Source organism: Brachionichthys hirsutus, chromosome 17, assembly GCF_040956055.1.
Source record: "Brachionichthys hirsutus isolate HB-005 chromosome 17, CSIRO-AGI_Bhir_v1, whole genome shotgun sequence".
NCBI classification, from domain to species: domain Eukaryota; kingdom Metazoa; phylum Chordata; class Actinopteri; order Lophiiformes; family Brachionichthyidae; genus Brachionichthys; species Brachionichthys hirsutus.
Window position 1 is genome coordinate 4,347,848 of NC_090913.1, and position 27,335 is coordinate 4,375,182.

Here is a 27,335-nt window from a genome sequence, read left to right on the forward strand (position 1 = left end):
GAAGCATCTATGTCAAGTGTGAATGACCGTCTCTCAACTTGGGAAGGTGTCTCTGCTACTGCTTCTCAAAAAAACCTTTCCCAGACAGGTGCACCATCATTCATATTTGACTCAGTTGAAGCTGATAATAATCAAAATTGTTTACATGATGGTGAAAACAAACCACTTGAAAGATGGATATGCATTTCTCTATTGTGTTACGTGTATTACAATACAGTATATATATATATATGTAATGCAGGATGTGGGTGTGCTTTTGAGTAATGTAGCCAATCAACTGTCCCCCTTTTCGGGCTGTGGGTGTGCTTTCGAGTACTGTAGCCAATCAACTGTCTCGTCTTTTTGATGGGCGTGTCGAAACATTTCCAAACAATTCCGTAACTTGCTAGCCACTTGGTATGGTCACACTTCACGACTGGGTAGATTTCGCTTTGCAGTTCCTCTTTTTCAACAGTTTGAATGTCCGATGAACTTTTAAAATGTAGTTGAAATTACGATAATTAGGATTTATTACTTTATTTGTTTGAGCGTCACGCATAACTTCGATGTTTGATTAGCATGAAAGCTAACATAGCTCACTGTGGCAATCTTAACTTTCTGTACTTGCTAAAGGCTAAATATAAGCTAGTGGAGTCAAACAAATCAGCTGCGTCAACTGATTATAGATTAATAACGTTTGCACGATCCCTTCTTCTAGAAATGACGTCGATAAGCACGACAGAACCGCGTACTTACCCGGTTGTGTTACCGGCAGCAGAGTGCGCACTGCCTGCGAGTATGTTTGCACCGGACCGAGGACGTGGCGACCATCCACACAGCGGTCAGGGCTTCGAAGACGGCGAAGATACGAACGCTGAGTCCGCGGATCATTTAGACTTGAGCAGCAAGGTGGGCCTCGGTGTAAATTACATGGGCTATCGTAAAGTTTTACGTATTATTTCAACAAATAAATGGTGTACATTAACGCTGCTGAGTCCTTGTTGTGCTCATGGTGCAAATTACGAACTGAAAGTTAGTGCTTGATATAAATACGCACACGCGCACACATATTTAAATGTTTTGTTATATATATATATACACAATTGATTAGACATACATATTAATTTGCATTGCATGCAATATATTCTATGTCCAGCTATATGCAATAAAGTTTTAATATACAATAGTTTGCTTAACTGGTGTGCTCTTGCTTTAACCATTCCATGTATTGTCATTTGTCTCTTTCCTGTGATTTTCAGTCGATTCTCGTTAGTCCAACAGCAGAGCAGTACGATTCTTTGCTGAAGCATCTGAGGGAGCGGTTAGATGAAGGCTGTGGAGAGACAATCTATGTGATTGGGATGGGCTCAGGTAAGGAAAATGCACATTCAGTCAACTTAAACAGACTGGCTGCTAACGGGTCACATCTAGAAATGCATCAACATTGAATGTCACAAATAAAAACAGCAAATCGGTTGATATGAACTAAAACCTTCATTCATATTTTATTTTAACATTCAACTGCACAAAATGTGCTTTGAGCCCATGCTGTATCAACATGCTTTTAAGGAGTGCTATAAAGTGATTCTACAATATGAATGATCATGAACAAGGATTAACATTTACGTCATGGTGGGTGTAGTGAAGTGAATTTGTATCTCCATAACTTTCCTTTTTCTACATCATTTTGAATTCTGTGATGTAAACAATAGCAGTTAATGTGGGGGCGGTGGAAAGAGCATCTTCAAACATCAATTTTCATGGAGCAATCAGTCTTTGTAAAATGCATTTATAATATATTTAATAATAAATCTGAATATCTCTGTCTGCGCCTAAATCAAATCAAATTCGCCCTTCCATCCATCAATCGTTTAGAATTTATACTGTAACTCATTTTCTAGCCGGCACCGCAGCTTTTGTGTTCTCTCTCTCCTCCTACTCCTTAGATGGGGGTGATTATGGGCTGGATGACAAGGACATGGAGGCGTCGGTAGCAACAGTGCAGTCGCTGTGTGAACAGATTGAGGCTGACTTGATCTGGCTGAGGGAGCGGTCCGACACGAGTGGAAAGATTCAGGATTATCTCATCCGTCGGCATGTGGATGAGCAGGACTTCCTGGAAGTCAGGTAATATAGAGGGGCTGTTTACACAGAGAACAGTGTTTCTAGCATAAAATGCTAATCTGCGGTCCTGGTTATTAGAGGTTAAACCAACCTTACTGTATGTCCTGCACTGAGTTCAACCTTTGTTTTTCCCTATGATAGAGGTTAATATCCAAAATATATTAATAATTGTTATTATTATATTAGTAGTAGTAGTATATAAAAAAAAAGAAACATAACAAATAGTGATTAGTAGAACAGAATAAGGTACAGGGTCAATTAAAGCATCCATTATACTGTTTACAGGTAATTTATCCCCTCCGAGTCATTTGAGTTTGATCCGATACCGAGTCCCGATCCGATACTTCGATAAAAAAAATAAAGAAAAGTGAAGGAACGGATCCAGGATGTCCCTTACTTTTTATTCTATTCATCTTATTTCAACATGTAACTCTTAGACAGAGCACTGCTGTGGCGTAGATTGAACATTCAAGTAATAAATAAAATACTTTTTTAACTTTAGACTTGGACTAGTGCAACAGGAAATATTAAATGCAAATTTTATTTATTACTTGAATGTTCAAGCTACGCCACAGAAGGGCTATATATAAAAAAAAAAGGATATGCTGGATCCGTTTCTTCACTCGTCTTTAATAAAAAAAAAAGTATTACAGGAGTAAAACCTGATCGGGATGTTCCTACATTATACTGCATCGACATATATTTAATTGAACTGGTAAGGGACGTTTGCACAGCTTATGTGGTCACTGTTTCGTCTTCGTCCTCATCCGCAGAGTGGCCGTGGTAGGAAATGTGGATGCAGGGAAGAGCACCCTACTCGGGGTTCTGACCCATGGCGAGCTGGACAACGGAAGAGGCTTTGCCCGTCAGAAGCTTTTTAGGCACAAACATGAAATGGAGAGTGGAAGGACAAGCAGTGTGGGCAATGATATCCTGGGCTTTGACCAGAAGGGACAGGTGAGCTGCTGCTGAGGATCAGGACTTGAGTTTTGTTATTAACCACTAACTGTCTGATTACCTTTTTGAAATATTTAGGTTTGAATATTCACAGTTCTGCTTATGCATATTTTTTTTTCTTGCTGATATAAATATATATGGAAATATTTGTAATATCTTACTGATGACCGTACAATGAAGTGAATGTATGAATCTTCTTGCTGGAATCTCTTGCATCTCATTACCATCTCGTATCATGAAATGTATCTCAATTCAGAATTTGTGCTGTAGTTTGTTTTTCGGTGGGCATTTTGTTCCACTTACATTGTCACGTAGTTTCTTGTCATTTCTGCTTCTGCTCCTTTAGGTAGTAAACAAGCCCGACTGCCACGGTGGTGGATTAGACTGGACAAAGATCTGTGAGAAATCTTCAAAGGTCATAACCTTTATTGATTTGGCTGGGCACGAGAAGTATCTGAAGACGACTGTCTTCGGCATGACGGGACACCTGCCTGATTTCTGCATGCTCATGGTGAGAGAAGAGGATGGCATTAGAAAGTGTCTCATCTGGTAATATTACAGAATGTCTTGGTCTTTGCTTCACAGCGTGTCAGAGTGCCTGTTTTGTTTATTGACAAATAATAAAAATGCAGGTACTCTCCGAGTTACGGCCGAGATCGGTCCCGGCCACCTGGCTGTAGGTTGGAACAAAAGAAAAATGGCCAACATGAGTGACATCAGCGGTTCCCAACCTTTTTCCTGCCTAATCAATTTACCTGAATTTCATGCTTTGTGAGGCGGGAGGAACCCGGAGACACAGGGAGAATATATAAACTCCATACAGATAGACACAGATTTGAACCCGGTACCTTTTTGCTGTGAAGCCGCAGTGCTTAGTTAACTGTGTTAGTTGTGCCGCCCCATAATTTGTAATAACTATTAAACCATTATTACACCAATATCTACTCACCATAACATATTTGTTGATGTTGTGGTCTCAGTAACTGCTTCTGTTTCATAAATTCCAAGTTCTTGTCTTTTAATACAGGGTTCCTGATCTCTATGTGCCGAAGCAGCTTTGAAAGCTTGTCTCCGCATATTATGCAGAGCGGATTTGGCGCACGAGTCACCTGTTGATAAACAGATAAACGGATAAACCTGTGGTTTGTCTGTTAAAAGAAGAAGCTTTCTTTTCTTGGAGGTCGTCGGCTCCTCTTCTTTTGCCTCAGTTGAACTTTTCCCCTTTGCAAAGAGCTTTATTGAGATTTATTGAGTAACGTATCACGTGACCAAGAAGCTTCACAGGTGATTGTTACATTATGGAAAAGCCGGTCGTTTAAAATAAAACACCTGTCGGACTCTAATCAGTACAACAGAAATTATGCAAATGATTTATTCTTTCTGTGCGGCCCGCTAACAAATGTCTTACGGACCGGTACCGGTCGTAAGTACGGGTGGTTTTGAGCTGCGCAGGTCGTTGCTCCGATAGTACCTGTAATCCATTCCCTCCTTCCTTTCCCTGCTTCTCCTTTCTCACCTCTCAGGTTGGCAGCAATGCTGGCATTGTTGGAATGACCAAAGAACATCTGGGTCTGGCACTGGCCCTCAATGTGCCAGTATTTGTGGTGGTTACAAAAATAGATATGTGTCCAGCCAACATCCTGCAAGGTAACGGACACAGTGTGCAGTACTGCTCGTATATAATATTCATTATGTGTTTGTAAAGCAGATAGTAGCAGTTAAACAGTTTCAATCTTTAGGTCGTGTGTTCTGAATTTTTGTGAAAGCTTTTGTTGCTTTTGCGCATCGACAGAGACACTGAAATTATTACAGCGGTTATTGAAGTCCCCTGGCTGCAGGAAGATCCCAGTGTTGGTCCGGAACAAAGACGATGTCATCATCACGGCCTCCAACTTCAGTTCGGAAAGGTAAGGGTGCTGGGATGTAAAGAAACAACAACCGCACAATACTTCCATATTTCACTTTGAAGTCAGTCATTTACTGCTCATCCCCATAACGATGGAAAACCGGATGAGGTCTTTTTGTCCACAAAACTTGCGGAGTTTTGCAGCAGGGCGTATTTGAAGAACTGATGATGGGCCAAACGGTTAAAAACGAAGGTAAAAATGAATCCATGCAGCTTACGCGATCTCTTTATGCTCGTTGTTGTGAGTATAAGAAAGAGTCATTCTGAATGAATGATGCGTCATTTATCTTTTCCCTCAAAGAACCCGAATCAGGAACCATCTACAACCGAATGTAGATTAGGAATTAAAATAATTAAACTCCAAACGTTGCCTACAACTAGTGAAGAATATTGTCTAATGATTTTGGGATCTGTATAGAATCAGTTTTCTTTGTTTTTGTTTCTGTTTTTATTGTAAAGGAAGTTCTAAACATCATCAGATTTCCTGAATGGGGGTTTGTAGATAATAAATCCTTTTTAGGTGAACACTTTTGAGTCTTCATACGGCATTTAAGCAGGATTTGAAGGGCGACCCAGCAATCCTGTGACCAGCATCAAAGACGAAAGCAGAGAGCGTATGCTTGCGGACTCGCATGTTTTTGTTTCATGATTACTTTGAACAGTCACGCTTTCTGACGGTTTTGCTTTCTGCAGGATGTGTCCGATTTTTCAAATCTCCAATGTGACTGGGGAGAACATGGACCTGCTGAAGATGTTCCTGAATCTCCTGTCCTCCAGGACCCACTTCAACAACGACGAGCCTGCAGAGTTCCAAATAGATGACACCTACTCCGTACCGGTGCAAAAGAAAACACACGCCGCTGCTTTTTTTTTGTATAAAAACACACATGCATGATAATATTTGCATTTTCACTGATGAAAACATCGCAAGAACATCTGTGGTGTTGACCCAGAAATGTTAATAAGTGAAAGCAGCGCTATTTACATGCAACACATATGAGTAAGTTGAATAGATGACTATCCACATTATTGCTTTCTGAATTTTCCCCGGTGTGCAACATCTTGGTCACAACTTAAGGTGGAGAATAGAGAGGAGACTCCTTATTGCAGACGGCGTCAGCAGTTTTTACTGAAATGTGACTCACATAGGCAGGGAATATCGGATGTATCCACTCAGACGACAGACGCAAACCTACAAGTCTGATTCATATCAGTTTTTTTATTTTTTTACCTCCTATAAATTGGGTCTCATTATCTAAGAATATGAGACACACGCATTTACCAGCCACTAACTAGGAGCATTACAGAAGAGCAGACAGAGCTGATATAAAGGGGCTTCTTAGAACTAGGACCTTAAAGCTATGATAGGATTCCTTTGTTTCTAGGATGACCCGATATTGCTCTTGTCTTTCCAGGGCGTGGGTACAGTCGTATCAGGGACTACGTTACACGGAATTATTCGACTCAATGACGTGCTGCTTTTAGGACCTGACCCTCTGGGCACCTTCATCGCCATCACTATTAAATCCATCCATCGCAAGCGAATGCCTGTCAGAGAGGTTCGTGGTGGCCAGACGGCATCGTTCGCTCTCAAAAAGGTCGGTGCGAGAACAATCGAGTTGATGTATCAGAACACTTTGATGCTGCTTTTATTTTTGACCTGCAGTAAAACTATAATGCTGCCAAATTCAAATTAAGAGCATAGTTTTTTTTTTGTCATTCTCTCCATGTTCAGGTCAAACGTTCGTCTATACGGAAGGGCATGGTGATGGTGTCCCCAAAGCTGATGCCGCAGGCCACCTGGGAGTTTGAAGCAGAGATTCTGGTGCTGCACCACCCCACGACAATATCGCCGAGATATCAGGCTATGGGTTAGTGTGCGCGGGTTGGGCTTCACGTGGTCTTGCTTCATTCCATCTCGATCTGGTCGACATTACAGCCACACTTCATTTCTCACACTTGACTAGTGCACTGTGGCAGCATAAGGCAGACGGCGACCATCCTAACCATGAACAAAGACTGTCTGCGGACGGGGGACAAGGCCATCGTCCACTTCCGTTTCATTAAGACGCCTGAGTATCTGCACTGTGACCGGAAGCTGGTGTTCAGGGAGGGGCGCACCAAAGCTGTCGGCACGATCACCAAGGTACTGAGACCGAAGTGGAGGGTTTGAAATCCCTGAAGGTCACGCGAGCACGTGAATGTCAAAGACGATGCGAGCTGAAACTGAAACAGGCTGTTGGGATTTCAGCTTCTCCAATCAATGAACACCCTGGCAGCCAAGGGCCAGCAGGCAAAGATGCAGGCCAGTAAGAAGGCTTCTAAGGAGAGCATGGCAACCAATGAGGAGACGGGATCCGCGGTGCAGCCAACGAGTCCAAACGCAGCACAAGTACCAGTGAGTAAATCCGCCGCTTGAATAGGACGGATAGGTTTCTTGGTTAGAGCATAGTTTATGTATCTACTCTAGGATCAGTATTACGCTGCACCACTGTTTATTTATTGTGCTCAAAATGGTAGGCAGCTGTGGAAGTAGCGGGGTCATTCGTGATGAGGCGATACCGAACTCCACTTTGGTCTCTGGGCAAAGACGCTTCAGTGGAATATAAGAGGCAGATTGGCTGCTATTGGGTCCTCATCGGCTTTAGTGTACTTTTGGAATTGGTTTGCTGGTACTTCCCTTCTGAATTTGACGAGCGGATGTTTTCTGAGCACGCAGACTCCCTTTAGAAGTGTTGTTTATTTCATTAGATATTCACACAGCAATTTATCTCAAAGGTTGCTGTGAAATGGGCAAAATGTGACTCTTCTGAACGCAAAGATGATCCAGTCCTACTACCAGTATGCCTTTTATGGTACATGGACAGAAAAACAACGACTGTTGAACAGTCTTTTATTTTATTTCATTTTTACTCACTCTGCTGATATTGACACGTCAATGTAGTATTACTGAAACAACACTGTGATCTGGATGAATTAATGCTTTTTAAAACCACACTGCCACCTACTGGCCTAATATATGTATTGCAGCATTCATTTTTTCCCCCCACATCCAGCAAAGTCATTGTTGAATCCAACGAGGCCTTAAGTTACAGAATCACCTTAATCAATTAATGATTAATAATTAATAGTGTAACTAGAAAAGCACTCAGAGAGTGCAGACCCCCGCCAAGCAGCTCATTCCCGTCCTAACTGGGTTTACACCGTTGCACTGTATTTTTAACTGATTCTCGAATCAGAAAATTCTGTTCAACTAAGTAGAAGAATACAACAGCGTACTATGATGGTAACCCTCAGAAAGAGCAGAGGTTCTACATCACATCCCAATAAGCCATATTCGTTATAAATCAGGAAACGGCACACTTTACACCTCTAACAAACATTTCCTTGAACCCTTCCGTTTTGCACCGTAGCCTTTTCATCTTGTCGCATTTGAAGGTTTTCTCCTACATGCATTGGTTTTCGCTGCTGTCTCATTCTAGTCTGAACTCAAACAGCTCGCTCCCTGTGGTCTTTCTGTCTGCAGCTCAAGTGTGGCGGACGCAGGAGAGGTGGCCACAGACACAGAGGGAAAGGCTTGAATGCTGCTCCAGCCTCAACAGCAGTTCCAGCAGGAATGGCGGGCTCTGCCTAAAAACACAGCCTTTCATTTCTTGCTCTTTTAAAGAGGGAACGTGAATGCAGAGCCCTCCAGTGATTAGAGAAAAACACTGACTGTGTTTCTTTACTGTAATATAATTCAACTATTTTGAATCATAAGAGTGAAATATTTTCCCCCAGTAATTTCATTAGGATAAAGGTTGTATTTTTGGAGTACTTGAGCTTGTAGATTATTCTTCAGAACTTTTATATAGTGTTAAATGTTCATCTGTCCCTTTCCCTGCCCTCCACTGTTTTTGTATTTAATGTGACACTCATCCTGTTCACATCTGCCTGACTTATATCATCAAAGTTGACTGTGTACATTCTAGGAAATTAAATGTCTAGTAACAAAAAAAGTTATTCATTGTTGAAAGACGGACAATTGTAATCCTTGTGAAATGGAAAAAATAATGAATGCCAACATTAATACGTATTCATGTTCCGTGATGAGACAAAACTAAATCAGATGCGATCATGCCATGTGTCAGTTTAATATATCATTGCATCGCTTTACTCCTTTACTCCAGTGCCACAGTTTGTTCTATCTTGTTGCCATTTGACAGAATAAAAGCACAATGTACAAAGAGCTGGTGTTTTTTTACAGTCATACAGCATAAAGTAACTGAAGTGATTTGGTTAGTGGAAGGAGTATTTCCCACCGTAGCTGGGTTTGCACTGAGGAGGGGAGAAAAAGAAATGAACAGGGCCAGGTTTATATTACTTAATATATTAATTTTTTGGTGGCTAAATGTGTGTACCCAGTAGCATGGCTGCCTTTTATAGCAACGGGGTTCTTGATTCAAATATACCAGGAATTATTGGTGATTGCAAATTGTCCATATTTTAATGGTAAATTACAGTAGCTGTGTTTCTTCATCCTGTGACAAATGTGAGGCATCCAGGGTCCGCCTCTCGCCCAGTGTCAGCGAGGACAGACAGACTCAGCTTAATGCCTGCTTTGCAAAACACAAGTTGTAAGTTACTGTCTGGAAGGATGTTGCTCTTACCTGAGATTGAAATGCTGAGCATGCACAAAGTGAGACCAAATACGCACGCATGCACACACACACACACACACACACACCTCTGTGTCTCTTCCTTGTATAATAAGTTGGTCTAAAACTACCCTTCTTGGAAAGTGTCTTATTTGCTGTGATATGATTGGTTTGTGACTCACATTGCATCACATTTGTTCATGGAAAGATTGGCTAATGACATTATGTTTCAATAAATACAGTGCAATGAAGTGAAGGTGAAACATTCAGCAGCAGGTAATATATATAAAACAAAGTCCTAAGAAATCATAGAATTGACATTCACAAAAGAGAATGACAGTATTTTGCTTTTCTTTTCACTTTCATTTTTAAGCACTTATTAATGTGACATACATCAAATCAGCGTACGCATCATAAACATTTGATGAAAATGCGAGAAATCATGCAAATATATCACTTTATTTAATTTGTCACAACAGACATTGTTTCCATCATAATACTCTGGTTCTTAATAAATACAAGCAAACATTGCACAGTCCCCGACCAATTACACAAAAATCTTACCCCTCTTACCTTATATACCCCACCATCCTCAACACAGTGCATTGTCCATTCCCCCCCCTCCACAAAATAAACAGAGACAACAGGCTTAGAAGAAACATTTTCCTATACCTTTGTACAAAATTCACAGATTTATTTTTGCTTCTCCTCTTAGTTTATAGTACATAATTAGGCAAATTAAATCACACCAGGAAGAGATCAAAAGATGCAATATAAAGCAACCGACAAAATGTACATAGTCGAGATGAAAATGGATCACTGTCCTGCTTTCACAGAGATCTATCAGCAGCAGCCGCCGTTGGCTCGGGCACTCCAGTGTATGTTTCTCAGTCGTCGCTGTGCATGTCACATCCGAAGCTTCATGGTTTCTCTCTGATCTGTCACTTGGCACAACTAACAATGATGGTCGACACGAATAAAAGGCAGTTAAGAAGTAGTAAATGTGTCTGTCTTCGCTGTCTTCTAATGGTGGGTGAATACTGAAACTTCATTGGTCGAGAAGCAGCACTGCCAAACAGACAGTAGGACTGCAGGTCTGGAGACCAGACCACTTTAGGTGCTGCTTCCAATTCTTTTGTAGATTTGGAATGGAACGCACAGCAAAATGAATAAAAGTGTGGCATTTAGAAAAAGGCCTAGACAGGAATTCCTGGGGGGGTGGGGGTGAAAACCTTCTACTTTTGACGTATTCAAAATACATTTTAAATTGGGAGTTACTCTTTTATGATAATACATTATTCTTAGACTATGTCTCATCATTACAGGAAGCTGTGCATTCTCAACCATGGTGGCTCAGTGAAATAAATGAGGGCCTGTTCTTATCTGGTACCGAGCAACCTTAAATGGCCCGCCTGTCACCCCTGGCAACTGCCGCCGCCGCTGCCTGAGATCAATTACGCCGAAACGAGGAACAAGGGCGTGACGTCACACTAAACCACAGCTAAACATTGCTATGAGGGGTGGGGTGAAGAACACTCGAAGGTATCATTGGCCTAATTACTGGCAGTGATGAGATGACCTCCATAACGGTTAGGGGGGGGGGGGGGGGTAATGTGACCTAACCTGCTGAGTAAATGCTAATCAGGGAGCAAGAGTTTCGAGCATCAAGACAAAACATATCACAGAAAGGGATGGAAGTTATTTTTCTTACGCAGAAGGGCAGAGAGATGACAAAGATGTGGAGGGGGGGGGGGGCATGGGGGGAGTGTCAATATTGTGGGGTTCATGCGTGAATTAATATGGAATTATATTGTATCGCAGTCAGAAAAAGGAGTGCTTGCAGGCATGATAGAAGCACTGGTAGTTATCGCAAAGCGTGAGACGTGAAATCTATATGCTTGACTGATTGGTTGTTTTGTGAGAAAGTGAAAAATGTGTTTGAACAGGGCAGCAGGCAATTACAACCTATTGTTGTGTGGAAAAAGTCAGCATGTGTGCAATCGAGTGAGCGGTGGCGTCTGTACAGCCCTCCAAAGAGGCTGGACTCGTGCCACACACTCTGAATGCGACTCAATTTCATGTTAATTACACACTCCTGCAGAGCTGCATTGTCAAATATGACAGGTAATATGACCATGGATACATGTGTATACAAACGTTCAGATTCACATGCAATATTAAAAGTACCGGGAAACACAAATATTCATGCGCAGAATAATATTCAATGCTGCCAGCGTCTTCCCGATGGACACAGTCAGGCAGGTCTATGTTTCTTTTCCCTCTGACTCCCACTGACCAGTGCTGAAAAGCAAGGCCCTTCTAAAGTGTGACAGGTGCTAGAACGCCCGAATCTATAAAGCTGAAGACATCAAATCTTAAAATCTACATTACGGCTAGAAAAAAGTGGCAGCTGACTAAAAAAACTGATTCTAGTTTTAAATAAAATCCTCAATATTTGCACATAAATACATTTGTTATATATATTAAACTTTATTACAGGCTCTAGAGACCCAATAGCAAGATTAGAAGATTAGATTAGATTATAGATTAGAACATTTGTGCTCCCAGTAAATCGGACTAAGTAAGACACAAAGAAAATTATATGTGGATATGTTTGCCTGACAGATCAGATGGACCCACAAGAAACTCCAGATGTGACAATAAACTATTTCACTACAACATACACAGTGATAACACATTAGGACTGATAGCTGCTGAGCTGAAAAATAAATACAAATACACACAGTTGGGAAAATAAATGCATTATAATTATATTAAAAATAAGACATGTCGGCCCGTAAAGGTGAATCTCATTTCTACCACTAGCCACATAGAACCCGGCATTTTGTCACGTTTCAACTTGGTTCATGTTTGTATACAAACATATAATATATTTGTTGTGGTCATTTGTGAATATGGTATGAGTGTGTGTCTGTGTGTAGGAAGCTGTTTGAGTATACTCAGCTATGCGTGTTGTTTCTTATCAATACAGTTTGACTAATCTACTGAAAAACATACAGTATAATAATTGGTCCTCTACATTAGTGTGTGTGTGTGTGTGTGCATCTAGTGTGAGAATGCTGAGTTGTGTGAGAGTGTCACAGTTGGCAGCAGGTGATATTTAATACACATTTGGATTCACAAAGGAAGTGCCTCAGTTGATCATGATTCTTATAATCAATCGATCAGGTTGAACATTTGACAAAAACATTTGTTTGTTGCTACCTCCGTCCTGCTTCCCCCTTAAAGCCAGTAGAACTAGCGAGAGCAAAGGCCAACCCTGATATGTTACAAGGGATTGAATTTCCCATGTTTTTGTTTTTTTCTGTACACACAGTGAGCTACAAACGTGTCACTGAAGAACACAGCAGTGTTGAAATTGGCTAATTTCTTGAGGCAAAGCCCAAGATCAATAAGATAACTAGGATAATATTCAGTGGAGATTGTACCTAGACCAAGGCTAAAAAAAATTCTGTTTGGCTCCAACCCTCCATAAAGTTGTGTTGAGGAAAAAAACAAAAAACAAAACAAGCAATAAATGAGAGACGAATCTCTTTCACCTCATCCTTCAGCAGCATTGTACGAGGGTTCCCACATGCTCAACTATAAGCAACAAACAAACAAAATAATACTTCCTTGGTGTTCGTAAAAAAAAAAAGTCCATATGACACAACAGCAGAGAACAGGAAATAATTTCAATAAATTCACAACATTAATGTAGCAAATTGAAAGCGAACTTAGCAATGTAATTAGTTGGGCCTTCAAGCGCGAAACCAAAATAAATAAATAAATAAATGATCTGATCTATAAAGACCACTATTAGATCTTCTGGCCATGTTTATATTTTTCTTGCAAGTTTCTGGCTTTTCCTGTAGTCAGGCTCAATCTGTGCTTCATAAGGGGGGGGGGATCGGGGGGGGAGTTGTGCTCTTTCAGACAGTACTGTCTCCAAACCTGCACATTGCCTCCAGCAACTTACGTCAATCAATTCATCCGAGTGATGCCCAGTGGTTCAATAAGACAATGCAGCTACAGTGTAAGATGTAGGCCCGTTTTTGAGACAGTTGAAAGACACCTCCAGGACCTTTGGCTCTGCCTGCAAAGATTCAGGATAGACTGGACTATAAAAATGTAGACCCCCCCCCCCCCCCCCCCCCCCCCACACACACACACACACATAGGAGCAGCAAGGATGTGAAGAAGCTTCCATGAAGTGTCAGTTTGACTGTGAGTTCTCCTCGTGGAAGCAGTGTAATCACACATCTATCACAGATATACTTCATAAAGCACCGGACGGCAGCTACAATCTGAATCTAATGTAAACAGGTAGTTTATATGTGATCTATTTTAAACATGAATATATATCATTCTGAATGACAGTGTGAGTTTGAGGGAGAGTGCATGCTTGTCACCGTCGGCCAGCTGGATATAAATGCCTCCATTTTTTTGGTTTGCTTATTTGAGTTCTGAAGGGAAGCCCCTTGGTCAGTCTCTCTAAACTCAATTTGCTTTAGTAATTAACAAGCTGGTCTCTATTAGGACAATGTTTTATTGTGTAACACCATTAAAACAAAGGCCGTGTTTCCTCTGAAAATCGTCTCACTCAAACTTTAAAACATGAAAACTGACCTCGATGCCTTTCCTATGGAACCATTGCAAAAAGCTTCCCTGCTAGAAGTTTGTATTTAAGGCCAACTATATCTCTAAAGGGAGGAAACTGTGTCGTGTTGTGGAGTGTTTGCTCCATGATCCTCCATGATTGATGTTTGTTCATTAAACGCAAACTTCAGAACCTGAAATGAGAAAATGAACCTCCTTGGCAGTGACTCCTGAGGCAGCCAGCAGTGTTTTAATTGGAAAAATGTAAACCCGTGAATCAATCAGTTTGAGGCATGTGGAAAACCGTCCTTCCATTTCTAACTTTACCACAAAACGTGTTGCCTATTAATCAGAGTAGCTGCCCAAAGCACAAAAGCCATTTCATAGATTTGAACTCAAACACCTCCTAATAGGTTGGATTATTGTGTTATGGTTGCCAGTTTTATTCAGCCTATGGAATTCAAAGCTCTATTCATCAGCGCTTCATTCGCTGATTGATAAATCATTGTTGCTAATTGGCCAGACTGAAGAAAGGACACACAAGACAGTCCCTCACGTATCTTAGTTGCACGTCATTCAGCCTCACTGTGCGGACTTTTGCTCGGTCGGACTGGAGTAAGAAACCTCTGCCTGGAAGACGAGACCGGAGACGGTGCTGTCAACTTAAATGAGGCAGAGCAGCAAGGCTCAGACATTGTGGATGGCGTGTCGAATTCAACACATTCTTGCACAAATATATTTACAAAGTTTCCACCTCTGCATGCAGCTTACTGATACTGGTACTAATCCACGGCCAGTTGAATTTAAACAATAGGGTGACATTGAAAATGGTCCCATTTATAGATGAAGGCTGTCACGAGTTGCCCGAGAGACTTTTCTCTGTGTTTGTTTGGTCCCCACTCGCCCTAGTGAGGTACAGATGTGATGGTCCACTGTGAAAGCTAGTGGGGGTCTGTCACAAATGACATCAGAGGGAACTTCATAACTTCTGCACGAAGCACACGCTGGAGTATTAAAGGCAAGTGGGCGGGTCATTGGAGCGTAATTAAAACAACGCGATGCATCAAGGGGTTCCACACATCTGTCTGAGATTTCTGCGATACTGGAGGAACGTTATCGTGTAAACAGCACCGACTTCAAGGGACAAACAATCTACTGGCAGTTTTCGCTGGAAGTATTTTCTACTTTATAAATAGAGGGTAATGATAAAAAAAAAGATAAGCAACAGAGAGAGATGGAACATGGCTGTTTAGGGGCTTCATAATAAAAAATACTTAGACAACGGCAGCTGCATTTCATTTCAATAATATCCCCAGTCTGGCAGAATTAATCACATCAGCCTCCTTCTGACCTGAAATGATGGTAAAACCTCATTCATTTATCTCATTACGTTGGAGGGAGGGGAAAACACAGAGGGAATTAATTAATTGGACATTTTGCAATGGAATTTATAACGTATCAATTGAAATGTTTGGAGTAGGAAGGCAGAGGTCAGAATGGAAATTATGAAAAAAAGAAAGAAAATAAAATGAAAATCATTTCAAAAACTAAAATTTTGGGGAGCATAAGCATAATTGACATGTGTGAGTGCATATCTAAAGGGCAGCCATGGTTAGAATCTCGTGAGAAGGCTCTGTGCATTGATCAAATTATGATGCTTGGCTCGTTAAAATACCAAGCCTTGCTCCTATTTAACAGATGTCAGAACCAATATATTCAAATTCTTCAGCTCGGGCAAAACGTTGCCTTATTAATCACATTGAAAGAAAAAAGCAAATGTGTTAAATAAAAAGAAGGTGTTTCTGAAATCGCAGCTCCTGAGGGCACTTTGGTCCACAGCAAGCTTCCGTCCAGAGCAGAGTAGGGTTGTATATTTTTGAGCTCAGAAGCATGTCAGGAAAGCACTCCGACCTCCGCCAAGTAGGTCATTCCATTGGATTTACACCAGCCACAGCCACACGGTGATCCGGATCATTAAAAGGTTATAAATTGTTCTTGGGATCTTTAAACACCAAACATGAAAAGCAAAAGTGAATCGGAGCTGATGTGTATTTTTAACTGATTTTGGAATCTGTAAATGAGGTTTTCAATGTTAAAATGTCATATTTTTTCCTGACCTCATTCTGAATCAGCTCCAGAAGACAGTTTTCATGATAGTTCATATCCGACCCCTTTATGACTGTGCTTTCTGATGATAGAATTGAATGCATGTTTTACAAGACATTATTATTATTATTTTTTTTATAAAGCCTCCATTATAAGTAAATGGGAAAATCTGGATTTTTTTTGTATCCAGACCGGATTCCGGATCGCTCTCAAAATTTGATGGGATGCAAGACCCATCTTCAGCTTAAAAAATAAATAAATAAATAAAGATGAGTGAGCCGCAATCTGGTAAACTAGATTTATGGAGTCATGCAGAGATCCCCACTCTGCATGACTGCATGATAAACATCAGTCAATAATCAACCGAGATGTTGAGGAACACATTTTGAAGCTCCATTGACTGTAATGTTAACAAAAATGTCAAAGTGATCCATAACCCAGGATCTCTTCTGGATCATCACCAAAATGTAATCATCTGTTCCTGTTAATATTCCCGACAATTTCATCCAGATCCGTCCGTAACGTTTTGAGTCATGTTGCTAAAAGACGGACAGACGGACAAACAACCTCCTTGGCGGAAGGTAATTATTCTCCCAAATATTCAGTCTAATAAAGACCAAAATACATCCAATTCCTCCTTACGCCCCTACAGTGCTATGGCATGATGCTTTGTGACAGGTGGTACGATTGGCTTGGAGAAAAGCAGGATGGGGTATCAGGTATTGGGCTGCTTCTGGTAAAAGAGCTGAGTCACAGTGGTCCAGTAATGAGGTAGAAGGCGCTTGTCAGCACCTTTATGTGGTAATGGGGGGATTCACAGCTCTATGGAAGTCTGCGTGGACCAAAGTGCCAGGTTTCTTACTCAGTATTGTAGTGAAAACAGGAACATTGTCATAAAATGTCATTTAATTAACAGAAATTTATAAATTTCGACTCTCCAAAAAAAAGATCACGCAGAAAGGAGAATAATAATAATAATAATAATAATAATAATAATAATATAATAATAATAATCTTGTTACATTAACATCTAAACCCCCCCTCCCCACCTTTTTTGGCCATCCCAATTCTATATTTCTCTATGTGGAGGACTTTGGTTCTTTGGTTCACAGCTTCTGTTGGGCAGAAACCTCCTTCCAATAATCCAAAATATCATGAAGATCCTCATCCTTGGCAAACTTCACCTTCTTCCGCAGGGCATGGCCTGCTGCTACACAGGACGCTCCTGCTCTGGGGCTTTTCTTGTAAGGCCGAAATCGCTCCCAGATACGCAGTGTGTTTTCAGACGAGTACTCTGGACTGGAGGAGTAACCGCAGTTGTAGTTGTGATGGCGAGAAGGGGACAGCTGGGAGTAGGCGACTGCGGCATTCCTCTTGGTGCGGCCGAGAGGCTTGAGGGGCGAGGCCTTTTGGGCAGGTGGTGGCGAATCACCCTGATAGTAGAGTGCAGGAAAGGAGTGGCGGTGCTCGGCGCTGCGATAGTCGGGCTGAATCTCCAAATGGTGACTCGCCGCCACTCCACCGCCACTTCCACTCCCATTACTGCAAGCCATATCGCTCCCATTCATGCTCACCCTGCCATCATTTGTGTTTTCCATCCCACTACCATTGCAGTTCTCTATTTTGCCATCTCCTTCACTTCGGCCTCCACCACAGCTCGTAGGGCTGCCTTTTCCTGTCGGGTACTTGGGAGGGTCGCAACGCTGTTCAGGGATATCCACGCTGTACAACCTTGTGCTCTTGGCAGATCCCACAGAGAGGGCACCGCAACGTTTTTTTGCCTTGTCGGCACTCAGCTGTCTTTGAAATGGCCGCACTGCGTTGGCTGGAGGCGGGTCACGGTAAGGAGGGGAGAGGAACCCCCCACCGCTGATTCCTGGGCGCTCAGACAAGGGCATGATCAAAGGAACTGGGGCCATAGAAGGTGGATGAGGCTGCTGATGCGCCTGAGGATGAGGTTGAGGATGTGTATGGGGATGATGCTTTGAATGCAAAGTTGGCGATGAGGCCATGACCTGATCGCCACGTTGGCAAGGAGAGAGAGGCAGGAGGTTCAGTGGGAGGGATGAAATGCAAGTTGGAGTCTGGGCGGGGGGCGCAGAGTTGTCATCATCAACTGTGGTAACAGCATTAGAGGAAACGTCGGATTTTAGGGCATCGATGCAGTTGTTAATTATCTGGTTCACCTTGTCCACCTCCTTGGCGATGGTGGAGATCTCTGATGCTGAGCCATGGTCCTCATCGGAATCTTCACCAGCCTCTCTCTCATTCAGAGGCCCGCTTAGCATATCCGCAGCTACTTCCCGCCCCACCCCCAGTCCTCCAGCTACTGGACTCTCCTCCCTGCTTTCGACTGTCATGCCTGTCATTCTCATATCCATGTAGTTGCCCTTGCCGCCCGTTGCCTCAGAAAAAGTATTTCCTATTTTTTCCACTTGCGGTAAGATGGAGAGTCGGGAGGAAGTAGCATTTGCTGAAGCGTGGAGCATGCCCGTAGTAGAGGAGACAGACGGAGGAAGCTTAGCGCCTGCTCCGGCTGAATGATGGCGCTGGTGGGGGGTCTGCTCCTGGTAATGCTGCGTGGCACCTGGGTCGTTAACCACCGCGGCTGCAGCCTCTGGACCGTATCTGAAGAATTCAGACAGATTCACGTAAGAAAAAATATATATATACATCCATTTCATTGTTCACTAACATTTTGTGCTTTATCCTGAATGTGTTTTATTCTAGCCTAACACCTTTTTGTGAAGTGTGTTTATAATAGGTCCTCTCGTTAAATAATAAAGATCAAGATGATTATCACAGAATGCTTTTGCTGTTTTTTCAGTCCGCTAGAAATGACGAATACTGTAGTGGCACCAAAGCATGACCCAAATTTTCAGTAAAACGTGTGGCAGTGAAATCCAAATATACCCAACAGCCAAATATAGAATTGGAGTTTCTGCCGAGCACAAAACAAAGCCAGTTTCAGTGGTGGCTCTCCAATTAATTGCCATGAAAATGTGTTGTATTAATGCCCTCAGGACACTGATTAAACAAATATTTAGACAAAAAAAATTGTGTTACCTCATCTCCAATATAGTCTTCTTCACACAAATGTCTTTCTGCTTCTCCTCGCGGACGCGTCGCCGTCGTAGACAACAGTAGACAAATCCCAGTACGATCACCATGCCAAGCAGACATCCCACGATGGTCGTGACGTAGTGCGTGATTGTGGACGGATTGCTCCGCGGGTCGTCTGGCCCGACAGCTCGCGTGGTGAATGAGAGGCAGGTGTGGTTGTAATGCTGCGATTTGCTGACGGAAGACACACAAAAGGTGTAGTTTGTGTGCGCTTTCAGCTGGTCCAAGGTGATTACCTCCCTTTTATTCTTGAGGGGCATGATGTCCGTAACAAACGTGTGGTTGTATTGGGAGAGGATGTACATCTTACTGTACGGCCGGGGTATCCGCACCATTAGGGAAGCAATGTGGAGGGAGACATCTTGAAGCTTCATCGAAATCTGATGGCTGTAATGTGGGTCAGTGGCGGATGATGTGTTCGGCTGGCGGTACAGACCCTGATCCGGATTGTCCAAACCCATCCCCGAGCCGTCTTGATCTGGCGACTGGGAGGTCATGCCGGGGATTATCACACCATCGCGGCACATGGATATGAGAATATAGCGGGCATTCCTAATGTGGCCAGGTACTGGGCTAAGGAGAGTAAAGCCAGCCAGTTCATTTGGCGTTTCGCACTGGAGGCGGTCATAGGTGTGGGTGACATTGTTAAACGCCTCCAGCCAGGTGAGAAAGTCAAAGAGATCGCACCCACAGTGGAACGGGTTTCCTGCTAGTTCACACACCATCAGCCTGTTGAGGACAATGAAGGTAGAAGGGTCAAGGCGAGCCAGTTGATTAGAGGATAAGTCCAAGCTGCTTAGGCTCGGACACTCCCAGAAGGCATTGGTGGCAATGACCTCAATGAGGTTGTGCTGCAAGAAGAGGCACTGCATTCTACCCAGACCCCTTAACATGCCCTCAGTCAAGTTGGTCAACTTATTGTAGCCCAGCTGAAGAACCTGAGACAGAAAGGGGCGAGAAGGGCAAATGTTCTGGCAAAACCATAAAACTGAAAGGTAAATGTGAATCGATGGATGTCTTGGGAATCTATAAACAGCTTATAGACATTCATAGCTCAATTTTTCTTAAAATACAAAAACTGAAGACTTCAACAGACAAATCAAACCAATGTAAAAAAAAAGAAATAAAATTAATTTCCATTAACCGTCTTTCATGATGCGCTCCCAACTTGGTTTGATACTAACAAGGCAACAAACATTATTTTTACCATATTTGGTTGGGTGCCTGAAAACCAAATAGCTTTTCTCGCACAAAATCAGAAACGTAAATGAAAAAGATAAGAAAAGACAAACAAGTAACAAATCAGATTCATTGTTCTTCGAGGCTGACCTGCAGATTGGCCTGTCCGGCAAGGGCTCCTTCCTCGATGTAGCTGATGTCGTTTTTCGTTAGATTGAGATCGGTAAGGTTTGTGAAGCGGAACATGGATGTGAAGAGCACTGCTTTAAGTTTGTTCTCATTCAGTCTAAGGTCATGAACCTAGGGAGGAAACAGATCATTGTGATGCTGGTCAGTCATAGAGGAGGACCAGAAAAGGGCACGTTGGGCATTCAGTTTGCTGATGAATAAAAAAAAAACATCCCTATAATTAGATACATTTTGAAGGGATTCTAGTAAAGGTGGATGAATTACGCTATTTTTTTGCAAGGAAACCAAGCATGAAATAGTCAGGATCAATTATAATGAAAGATTAGAAAAATATATGCTGGTGAGATCATGGTTTACGCCCACTGATGACATCATCATTTCATTATTATCATGAATATTAATGTGGCAGGTTGAGGATCAGACAGCCTTGGTTTACTCGTTTGTATCCAAATGAAGCAGAAAACTCCCACAGCACTAAAATCAGGTTCCTTTATTCCACAGTCTGTTCAACAATTTTACTGGATCATTCACAGTTAAGTGTTCCTACTTATTGAACTACAATACGGTAAAGAAACCGTGTGGCTCAGTTCCTTCAAGATCCCAAACATTCTGCCCTACCTTCACACTAATGAGCAATTAAGAACTCCCTCTCTTACAGTGACAGCAACATGCCTGATTCCCAAAGCAGCAATATCGTACTGCTTTTAACAACAAAAACCACATAAAGTAAATCAGATTACCTTGACTGATGTAACACTTTTATGATTAAACCTAAATAATAATTCTCCAAATTAAAGATAAACTTTCAACCCAAAATTACAATGATTGTTTTTTTTGTCCTTTAACATATATTAATGTAACTTGCCCCCTACAATTAACATTAGTAATTATACATACTACAAACTGTAATCTGTGCATGTGATTTTTGGCTGGCAGCATCTTAGCTGAGAGTACACAAAGGCATCCAGTTACATTTAAATAGTAATACCTTGACATACGAGCACTTTGACATACGAGCATTCCGAGATACGAGGATAAAATTGAGATACGAGCACGCTTGTAGATGCTGACGCTAGATTGCAGCTTCACTCGCTGTACATGTATTTGTGAATATTATTTATAATAAGTGACGGGTCCGAAGAAAGCGAGTGGTAAGTGAGAAGAAAAAACGCATGATGATGGCGATGATACTTTGAAATAATCGATCAACATGACCGTGGGGTTTGCGTAAGTGTAGTGTAATGTACAATCCTCAAACAGAAGGGATGCTATCAAGATCACAAAGCCTTCCAATGGCAGAACTATTGTGTAAATGTACGCATAAGGAACAATTATGGTACGGTATAAAGTGTCTTTTAGAGGGCCGGAACAAATTATACTCGTATCTCAAGGTATTACTGTACCTCCCGATATAGAAGTGTATACTGACCGTGCTGTTGATGTGCTGGGGTATGGTCTCATACGGAGGTTGGTTCTGACTGCAAATAGCCAGCCAGACATAACCTTTATCCCCCTCTATCAGCCAGCAATCCCCTTTCACCATGCAAGGAAGGAGGAGACTCGACAGAGCAGGGAGCAGGAGGCAGAAGGAGGGGACAAGGGAGGGCATACAGTGCCTGCTGGCCATGACGTATGATCAGTTTTTAAGGTCACCTCAGTAGTAGAGAGGAAAAGAAAGGGGTTGAATGGTATAAAGAGAGAGTGAGCAGCAGTTTCAAATCAAGAGGATTGCAGATCCATGGTGAGTAGAAGGAATGTTAGCGAGGCAGGTGAACGGCGGGGCGTCTTCACTGGGATTAGCGCTGAACTCGATGCATGGTAGATGTCCTTTCCCTATTCCAGATGTTCCACATCAAGAGACTGTCACTTCTTCCTTCCTAGATGCACAGAGACAGAGAGAGAGAGAGAGAGAGCAAGATGCACAGAGACAGAGAGAGAGAGAGAGAGATAGCAAGATGCACAGAGACAGAGAGAAAGAGAGAGAGATTGCAAGATGCACAGAGACAGAGACAGAGAGAGGGAAAAACAATAATGGCAAAATTATTGCTTGCTCTACCTCGTCTAAAACGTAATGCACCACAGTAATAAACCCACTCACTGTCATTATTATTTATTTCATTAAATAAAGCGGTAAGAAAAAAGGTTATTGGTTACTGGTTACTAGTTACTGGTTATTACAATGTCTCCCTTTTCGCTCAGTGTTTTCTTTTTCTTTTCTTTTCTTCTATCCTGCCCTCTTGGCAGACTAGCCTATTATATTTTATTGAGTTTAATTTTCCTGCTTTGCGCCGTAGAGGTGCAACAGAGGCGCTCTGTTTTTAATTTCTGTTACTGATCTGAAAAATAACGGAGCTAATATGGGCCAGAAACGCTTCATAAATTCAGCCGGGAAGCCGTCCGGGCCTGGTGCTTTACTGTCTAGAGCGCTGTAGATGTCATTTATAGACAGTGGAGCTTCAAGGATGTTCTTATATATATTTCATTTAATCTCAACAGCTGTTGTTCTTTTCATTTGTTTCTAAAGTTTTGATTTACACCGAAAGTAGAGTAATCTAACCATCATGTGAATTATTTTATTTCCCTGCTAAGCAAAGAAAATACAACGAGCTTCAAGAATGTAAATGTGTGTTGTAACCCACTCTAGTCAGCAGTATTGAAACCTTTGGATGTTTCTATTACACCGGCCCAATCCTAAGATCTCTTCCTCCTTCTTCTCTATCCAGATATGCACCTCGCTCGGCCTGTGTGTGTGTGTGTGTCTGTGTGTGTGTGTACAGGGGGTCGTCCACTTACGACGACAATTGGTTCTGAGGGTTTTGTCGTATGCCGACTCGGTCGTAAGTCGCCCCATGTTAAATTACTGTAAGTAGTGATGCGGAAAACATTGGAGTAGAAAGAGATATTTTCCTCCCGGTAGACATCGTGGGTGAGACGGCAGAAACTGTCGGACACTCGATTCGGTCGCTCGCTTAGGATGTATGTCGTAAAAACACCTCTCAAATAGACATAAAAAAACAAAACAACAACAGTCGTAAAAGTCGAAGAGTTGCGAGTCACACAGGTCGTAAGTCGACGACCGTCTGTAGCTGATGGAAAGGTTATGGTTCAGGATGAGAAGATGGAGCTTCACATGGTGGTCTCTGACACCGATGTGAGAGCGAGTGAACAGGCGGATCGGGTTGCAAAGCACTTCAGTGGTCAACCGGACGACAGAGTTGAAATGTAAGCATACCCATTTTACAATTTTACAAATATATAATGTGCTAAGGCTTCCCATTCAGCTGTTTCTTCTTCTGGAGATCATCTTCACAGCATGTCCGATACAATATGGCTGTTCTGTCATTTAAAAGCTGCTTTACTGGAGTTTATCTCAGCGCCCCGTCATCGTAGATGTGTAAAGTAATTGTTTTTATAGAGCTGTAACCATCATGTGCCGAACCCAGATGACCCAGATGATAAATATATCTTTTCCTTTTCCGAAGGTTCTTCGGTCTTTATTTATAAATCTGACTGCCTCCTAATTTCGATCTTCTCCGTCTTCTACTTGCTTTATTTTAAGCCTTCTCATCTGCTCCGTCTTTCATCCAGAAAGACAAATTAATATGCTTCATTGCCAAAATACGGGACGAGCAGAAAGTACCGGTACAGTAGTAGAACATTTCTTAACGCAGCATTCATATCATTATGTTACAAATGATAAACAAAACCATTCCACAGGTTGGAATTTGCATTTCTTATTTGTAATTAATCAACCAACAATTTTGTCCTGCCGTTGTCTGTGCTATGGCGATGCTGTAAGGGCCGCTCGCATTAATCTGCAAGAGAACACGTCACATAATGCTCGTATGTTTCAAATTAAACCTTCTGCTATTTTTAGTTTGCAAATCATTAAGGCATCAGATCTGAAATATATTTAATCTCAACAATTCTGAATTTGTACGTATTAGATATTAGTATTTACAAGAACAATCTGCCTAGTTGTTCCTTCCAAGTCCTTCAATCAGTGGTCGTATTTGAACTTTTTGTTGTTGATATTTACGATCACCCCTCCCCAAAATATATAACATGAATTAAAGATGAAACGCGACCACGTTGGAATGTGATTCCTCAGTATTTATTTTTCTCTAAATGAATTACTACTTATCAGCTGATCATTTCTTCTCAGACATGCTTCAGCCTGACAATAATGAGATTTTTTTTTTTTTCCCTCTGTTAAAAATAAATATATATATATTCAAGCTGTGGGAGAGGGTGAACACAGAAAATGTCAAGTCATACTACCATTGACATATATTTAAAATCGAAAGCCCTACTATGTGTAGCTCATGATCCTGCGTAACAGTAGAGTGGTCTGACTGGCTTGCAGTCCTGTCAGCATCAGCCTTTTTTTCTTTGAAGGATAAACTGTTTGTAATGTGTACGTTTGTACATAAGAGTATTTATAAGACCTGCATGCTGCTTTGGCTCAATACACCTGAGTAAAGCTGAGCAGATTAATTGTTAGCTTTAAGCCCCTAGTTGGCTTTTGTTTGATATATATGAGGGAGGGTTTGTATGAGTAGAATAGAGGTGCAATTTCTATCTGTGAAAATATTTTTCTATGAGGAGAAAAATTAATGTAACTGTCTATTGGGCTGTGGCACGAAAGCGATATACAATTGGATTTTTGCACAGCAGCCATTTCAATGGAAACTATAATGCGAGAACAACAAATTCCATCACATATAACCCGGTCAATCAACACATCTTGTGTAATACTTCTATAAAATGTTAAAATCACTCTCCTCTGGATTTCCTCGGACAAGCTGTTGTTGTCTGAAAGCTGTCAGACTTAAGGATGACGAGCTGTCGAGAAACATAAAAGGACATTAAACAGGCCCTGTAGAGCTCTCAGAGAGAGTATGTGTGTGAGAGATGGGAATAATGGGAGCGATGCTGTGTCTGAAGGTGATGACAGCAAACAAGAGGAGCACAGATGCTGAGAAGTGGTCCATTACCGTACCCCTACACATCGCCACGTCAACCTTTTCTCTTTCTTACTGTAATTATCCATGAACTCTGTCTTAACCCCTCTTATTTCATTCTTGTGTAGTATTCTACTCACACCAGAAGTTGCTTTCCATTTGTGCATATATTATATATCAAGGTAGCTTCTCGTTGTAGTAATGCAGCACAAAACCCACATGCATGTTCTATGCAACACGCGTACCTCCTGCAGTAGTCTCATCAGCTCTCAAATGCAGGAAGAAGTGTACCTCTTCCACAACAACAACAACAACAAAATGACAGCCATCACATTGCAAATAGCTTTGCTGTTGATTAATGGTGGGCATGGGTGTGTACTGTGCCAAACAGCGATGATGACAATTCTCCCGGGCCAATCAGCAAACATCAGTGGCTTCACATCGGTGCCTGTTCAGCCTTTTTGGAATCTCAATCGAGCAGATATAGTACCGGCAGGCGGTAAATGGACTGCACTTATATAGCGCTTTTTCCACCTTAACGGTGCTCAAAGCGCTTGACATGAGGCCCCACATTCACCCATTCACAACAAACATTCACACTCCAGTGGGCGACTGCTGCCATGCAAGGTGCTGCCAGACACACTGGGAGCAATTTGGGGTTCAGTGTCTTGCCCAAGGACACTTCGACATGCAGACAGTCAGAGCTGGGAGTCAAACCACCGACTTTCTGATCACTGGACGACCCACTCTAGTAACTGAGCCACAGCCGCCCAGATGCATTCAATAACATTCTGAAATGACTAATTATCGTATAGTTTGTGCAATAACGGCTGTAATTATTGTTTTAGTGGTGCAATACATGGAGGTTGGTGCAATAACAAGAAGTATGGTTATGTGTATGTTTTTGTCAATTGTGTTTTTATAGATTGTTTATATGTGTATTTATTAGGGATTGTTGCACTGTTCGGTTGGCACTTTTAATTTCTTTGTACATGTTACATGTTACAATGACAATAAAGATCTATTTTATTCTACATAGTTCCATAACATAATGTTCTCATACTTTGAATGTGCGGAGTAAACCCCATGATAGGGTAGCCATCTGTTTTAATATCTACTCCTGCATTTAATGCTTCATTTTATTTCTCAGATGGAGCTACACTGTGTTTCTGAAAGCTGTGCTTGCACGTAAAAAAATGTTGTTTTTGCATGCATGTTCAGTTCAGTTCAGTTCAGATAACTTTAGTAATCCCAAGGGGCAATTCAGTTTATGCAGTCTACCAGACCATGCATACATGCAAACCATGTGCTGCTGTTTGTGTGTCTGAGCATCAATAAGCTCAAAAATGCCTGGAGTCAATCTTCATTCATGTTTCGGATAAATCGCAATATCCGATGATGTGCTTGCTTGTAGAGCTGAGAACAAGCGAGCGCAGGATCGGATGCTTATACAAGAGCTCAGCTATCCGATGCAGCACCACCAATCCTATGACAGTGAAATGCTGCACTGTGAGCTGCAAGACAGATGAGTTGACATTCACACCAGCACAGCATCTGCAATCTATTCCTCAG

The 27,335-nt window shown here is 41.9% G+C and overlaps 2 protein-coding genes across 2 annotated transcripts; one reads left to right on the top strand and one right to left on the bottom strand.

Annotated features, from left to right (window-relative positions):
* Window positions 1–699: 699 nt before the first annotated feature.
* LOC137906509 (GTP-binding protein 1-like) lies at window positions 700–9,186 on the top strand. Its single transcript, XM_068750786.1, has 13 exons — window positions 700–888; window positions 1,239–1,350; window positions 1,926–2,106; window positions 2,877–3,060; window positions 3,407–3,571; window positions 4,584–4,707; window positions 4,853–4,967; window positions 5,660–5,804; window positions 6,382–6,564; window positions 6,702–6,837; window positions 6,934–7,112; window positions 7,218–7,364; window positions 8,493–9,186. Exons 1-13 carry the CDS (start codon window positions 700–702, stop codon window positions 8,598–8,600), a joined length of 1,968 nt encoding a protein of 655 aa, XP_068606887.1. The 3' UTR covers window positions 8,601–9,186.
* Window positions 9,187–17,414: 8,228 nt separating this feature from the next.
* Window positions 17,415–22,342, bottom strand: LOC137906941 (protein phosphatase 1 regulatory subunit 29-like). Its single transcript, XM_068751239.1, has 6 exons — window positions 22,229–22,342; window positions 20,761–20,910; window positions 19,375–20,369; window positions 18,621–18,936; window positions 18,324–18,572; window positions 17,415–18,242 (listed from the first exon to the last, which is right to left on the bottom strand). Exons 1-6 carry the CDS (start codon window positions 22,340–22,342, stop codon window positions 17,415–17,417), a joined length of 2,652 nt encoding a protein of 883 aa, XP_068607340.1.
* Between the last annotated feature and the right edge of the window lie 4,993 nt (window positions 22,343–27,335).

Excerpts from the sequence above, each read along its gene's own strand:
- LOC137906509 (XM_068750786.1), top strand. The coding sequence starts at position 700 with ATGACGTCGATAAGCACGACAGAACCGCGTACTTACCCGGTTGTGTTA. Across the intron at positions 7,113-7,217 it reads CTGTCGGCACGATCACCAAG|CTTCTCCAATCAATGAACAC; the intron begins GTACTGAGACCG and ends TTGGGATTTCAG. Across the intron at positions 7,365-8,492 it reads CAAACGCAGCACAAGTACCA|CTCAAGTGTGGCGGACGCAG; the intron begins GTGAGTAAATCC and ends TTCTGTCTGCAG.
- LOC137906941 (XM_068751239.1), bottom strand. The coding sequence starts at position 22,342 with ATGGTGAAAGGGGATTGCTGGCTGATAGAGGGGGATAAAGGTTATGTC. Across the intron at positions 20,911-22,228 it reads CCCAGCACATCAACAGCACG|GTTCATGACCTTAGACTGAA; the intron begins GTCAGTATACAC and ends TTTCCTCCCTAG. Across the intron at positions 18,573-18,620 it reads CAGTAGCTGGAGGACTGGGG|AGAGAGGCTGGTGAAGATTC; the intron begins GTGGGGCGGGAA and ends CCTCTGAATGAG.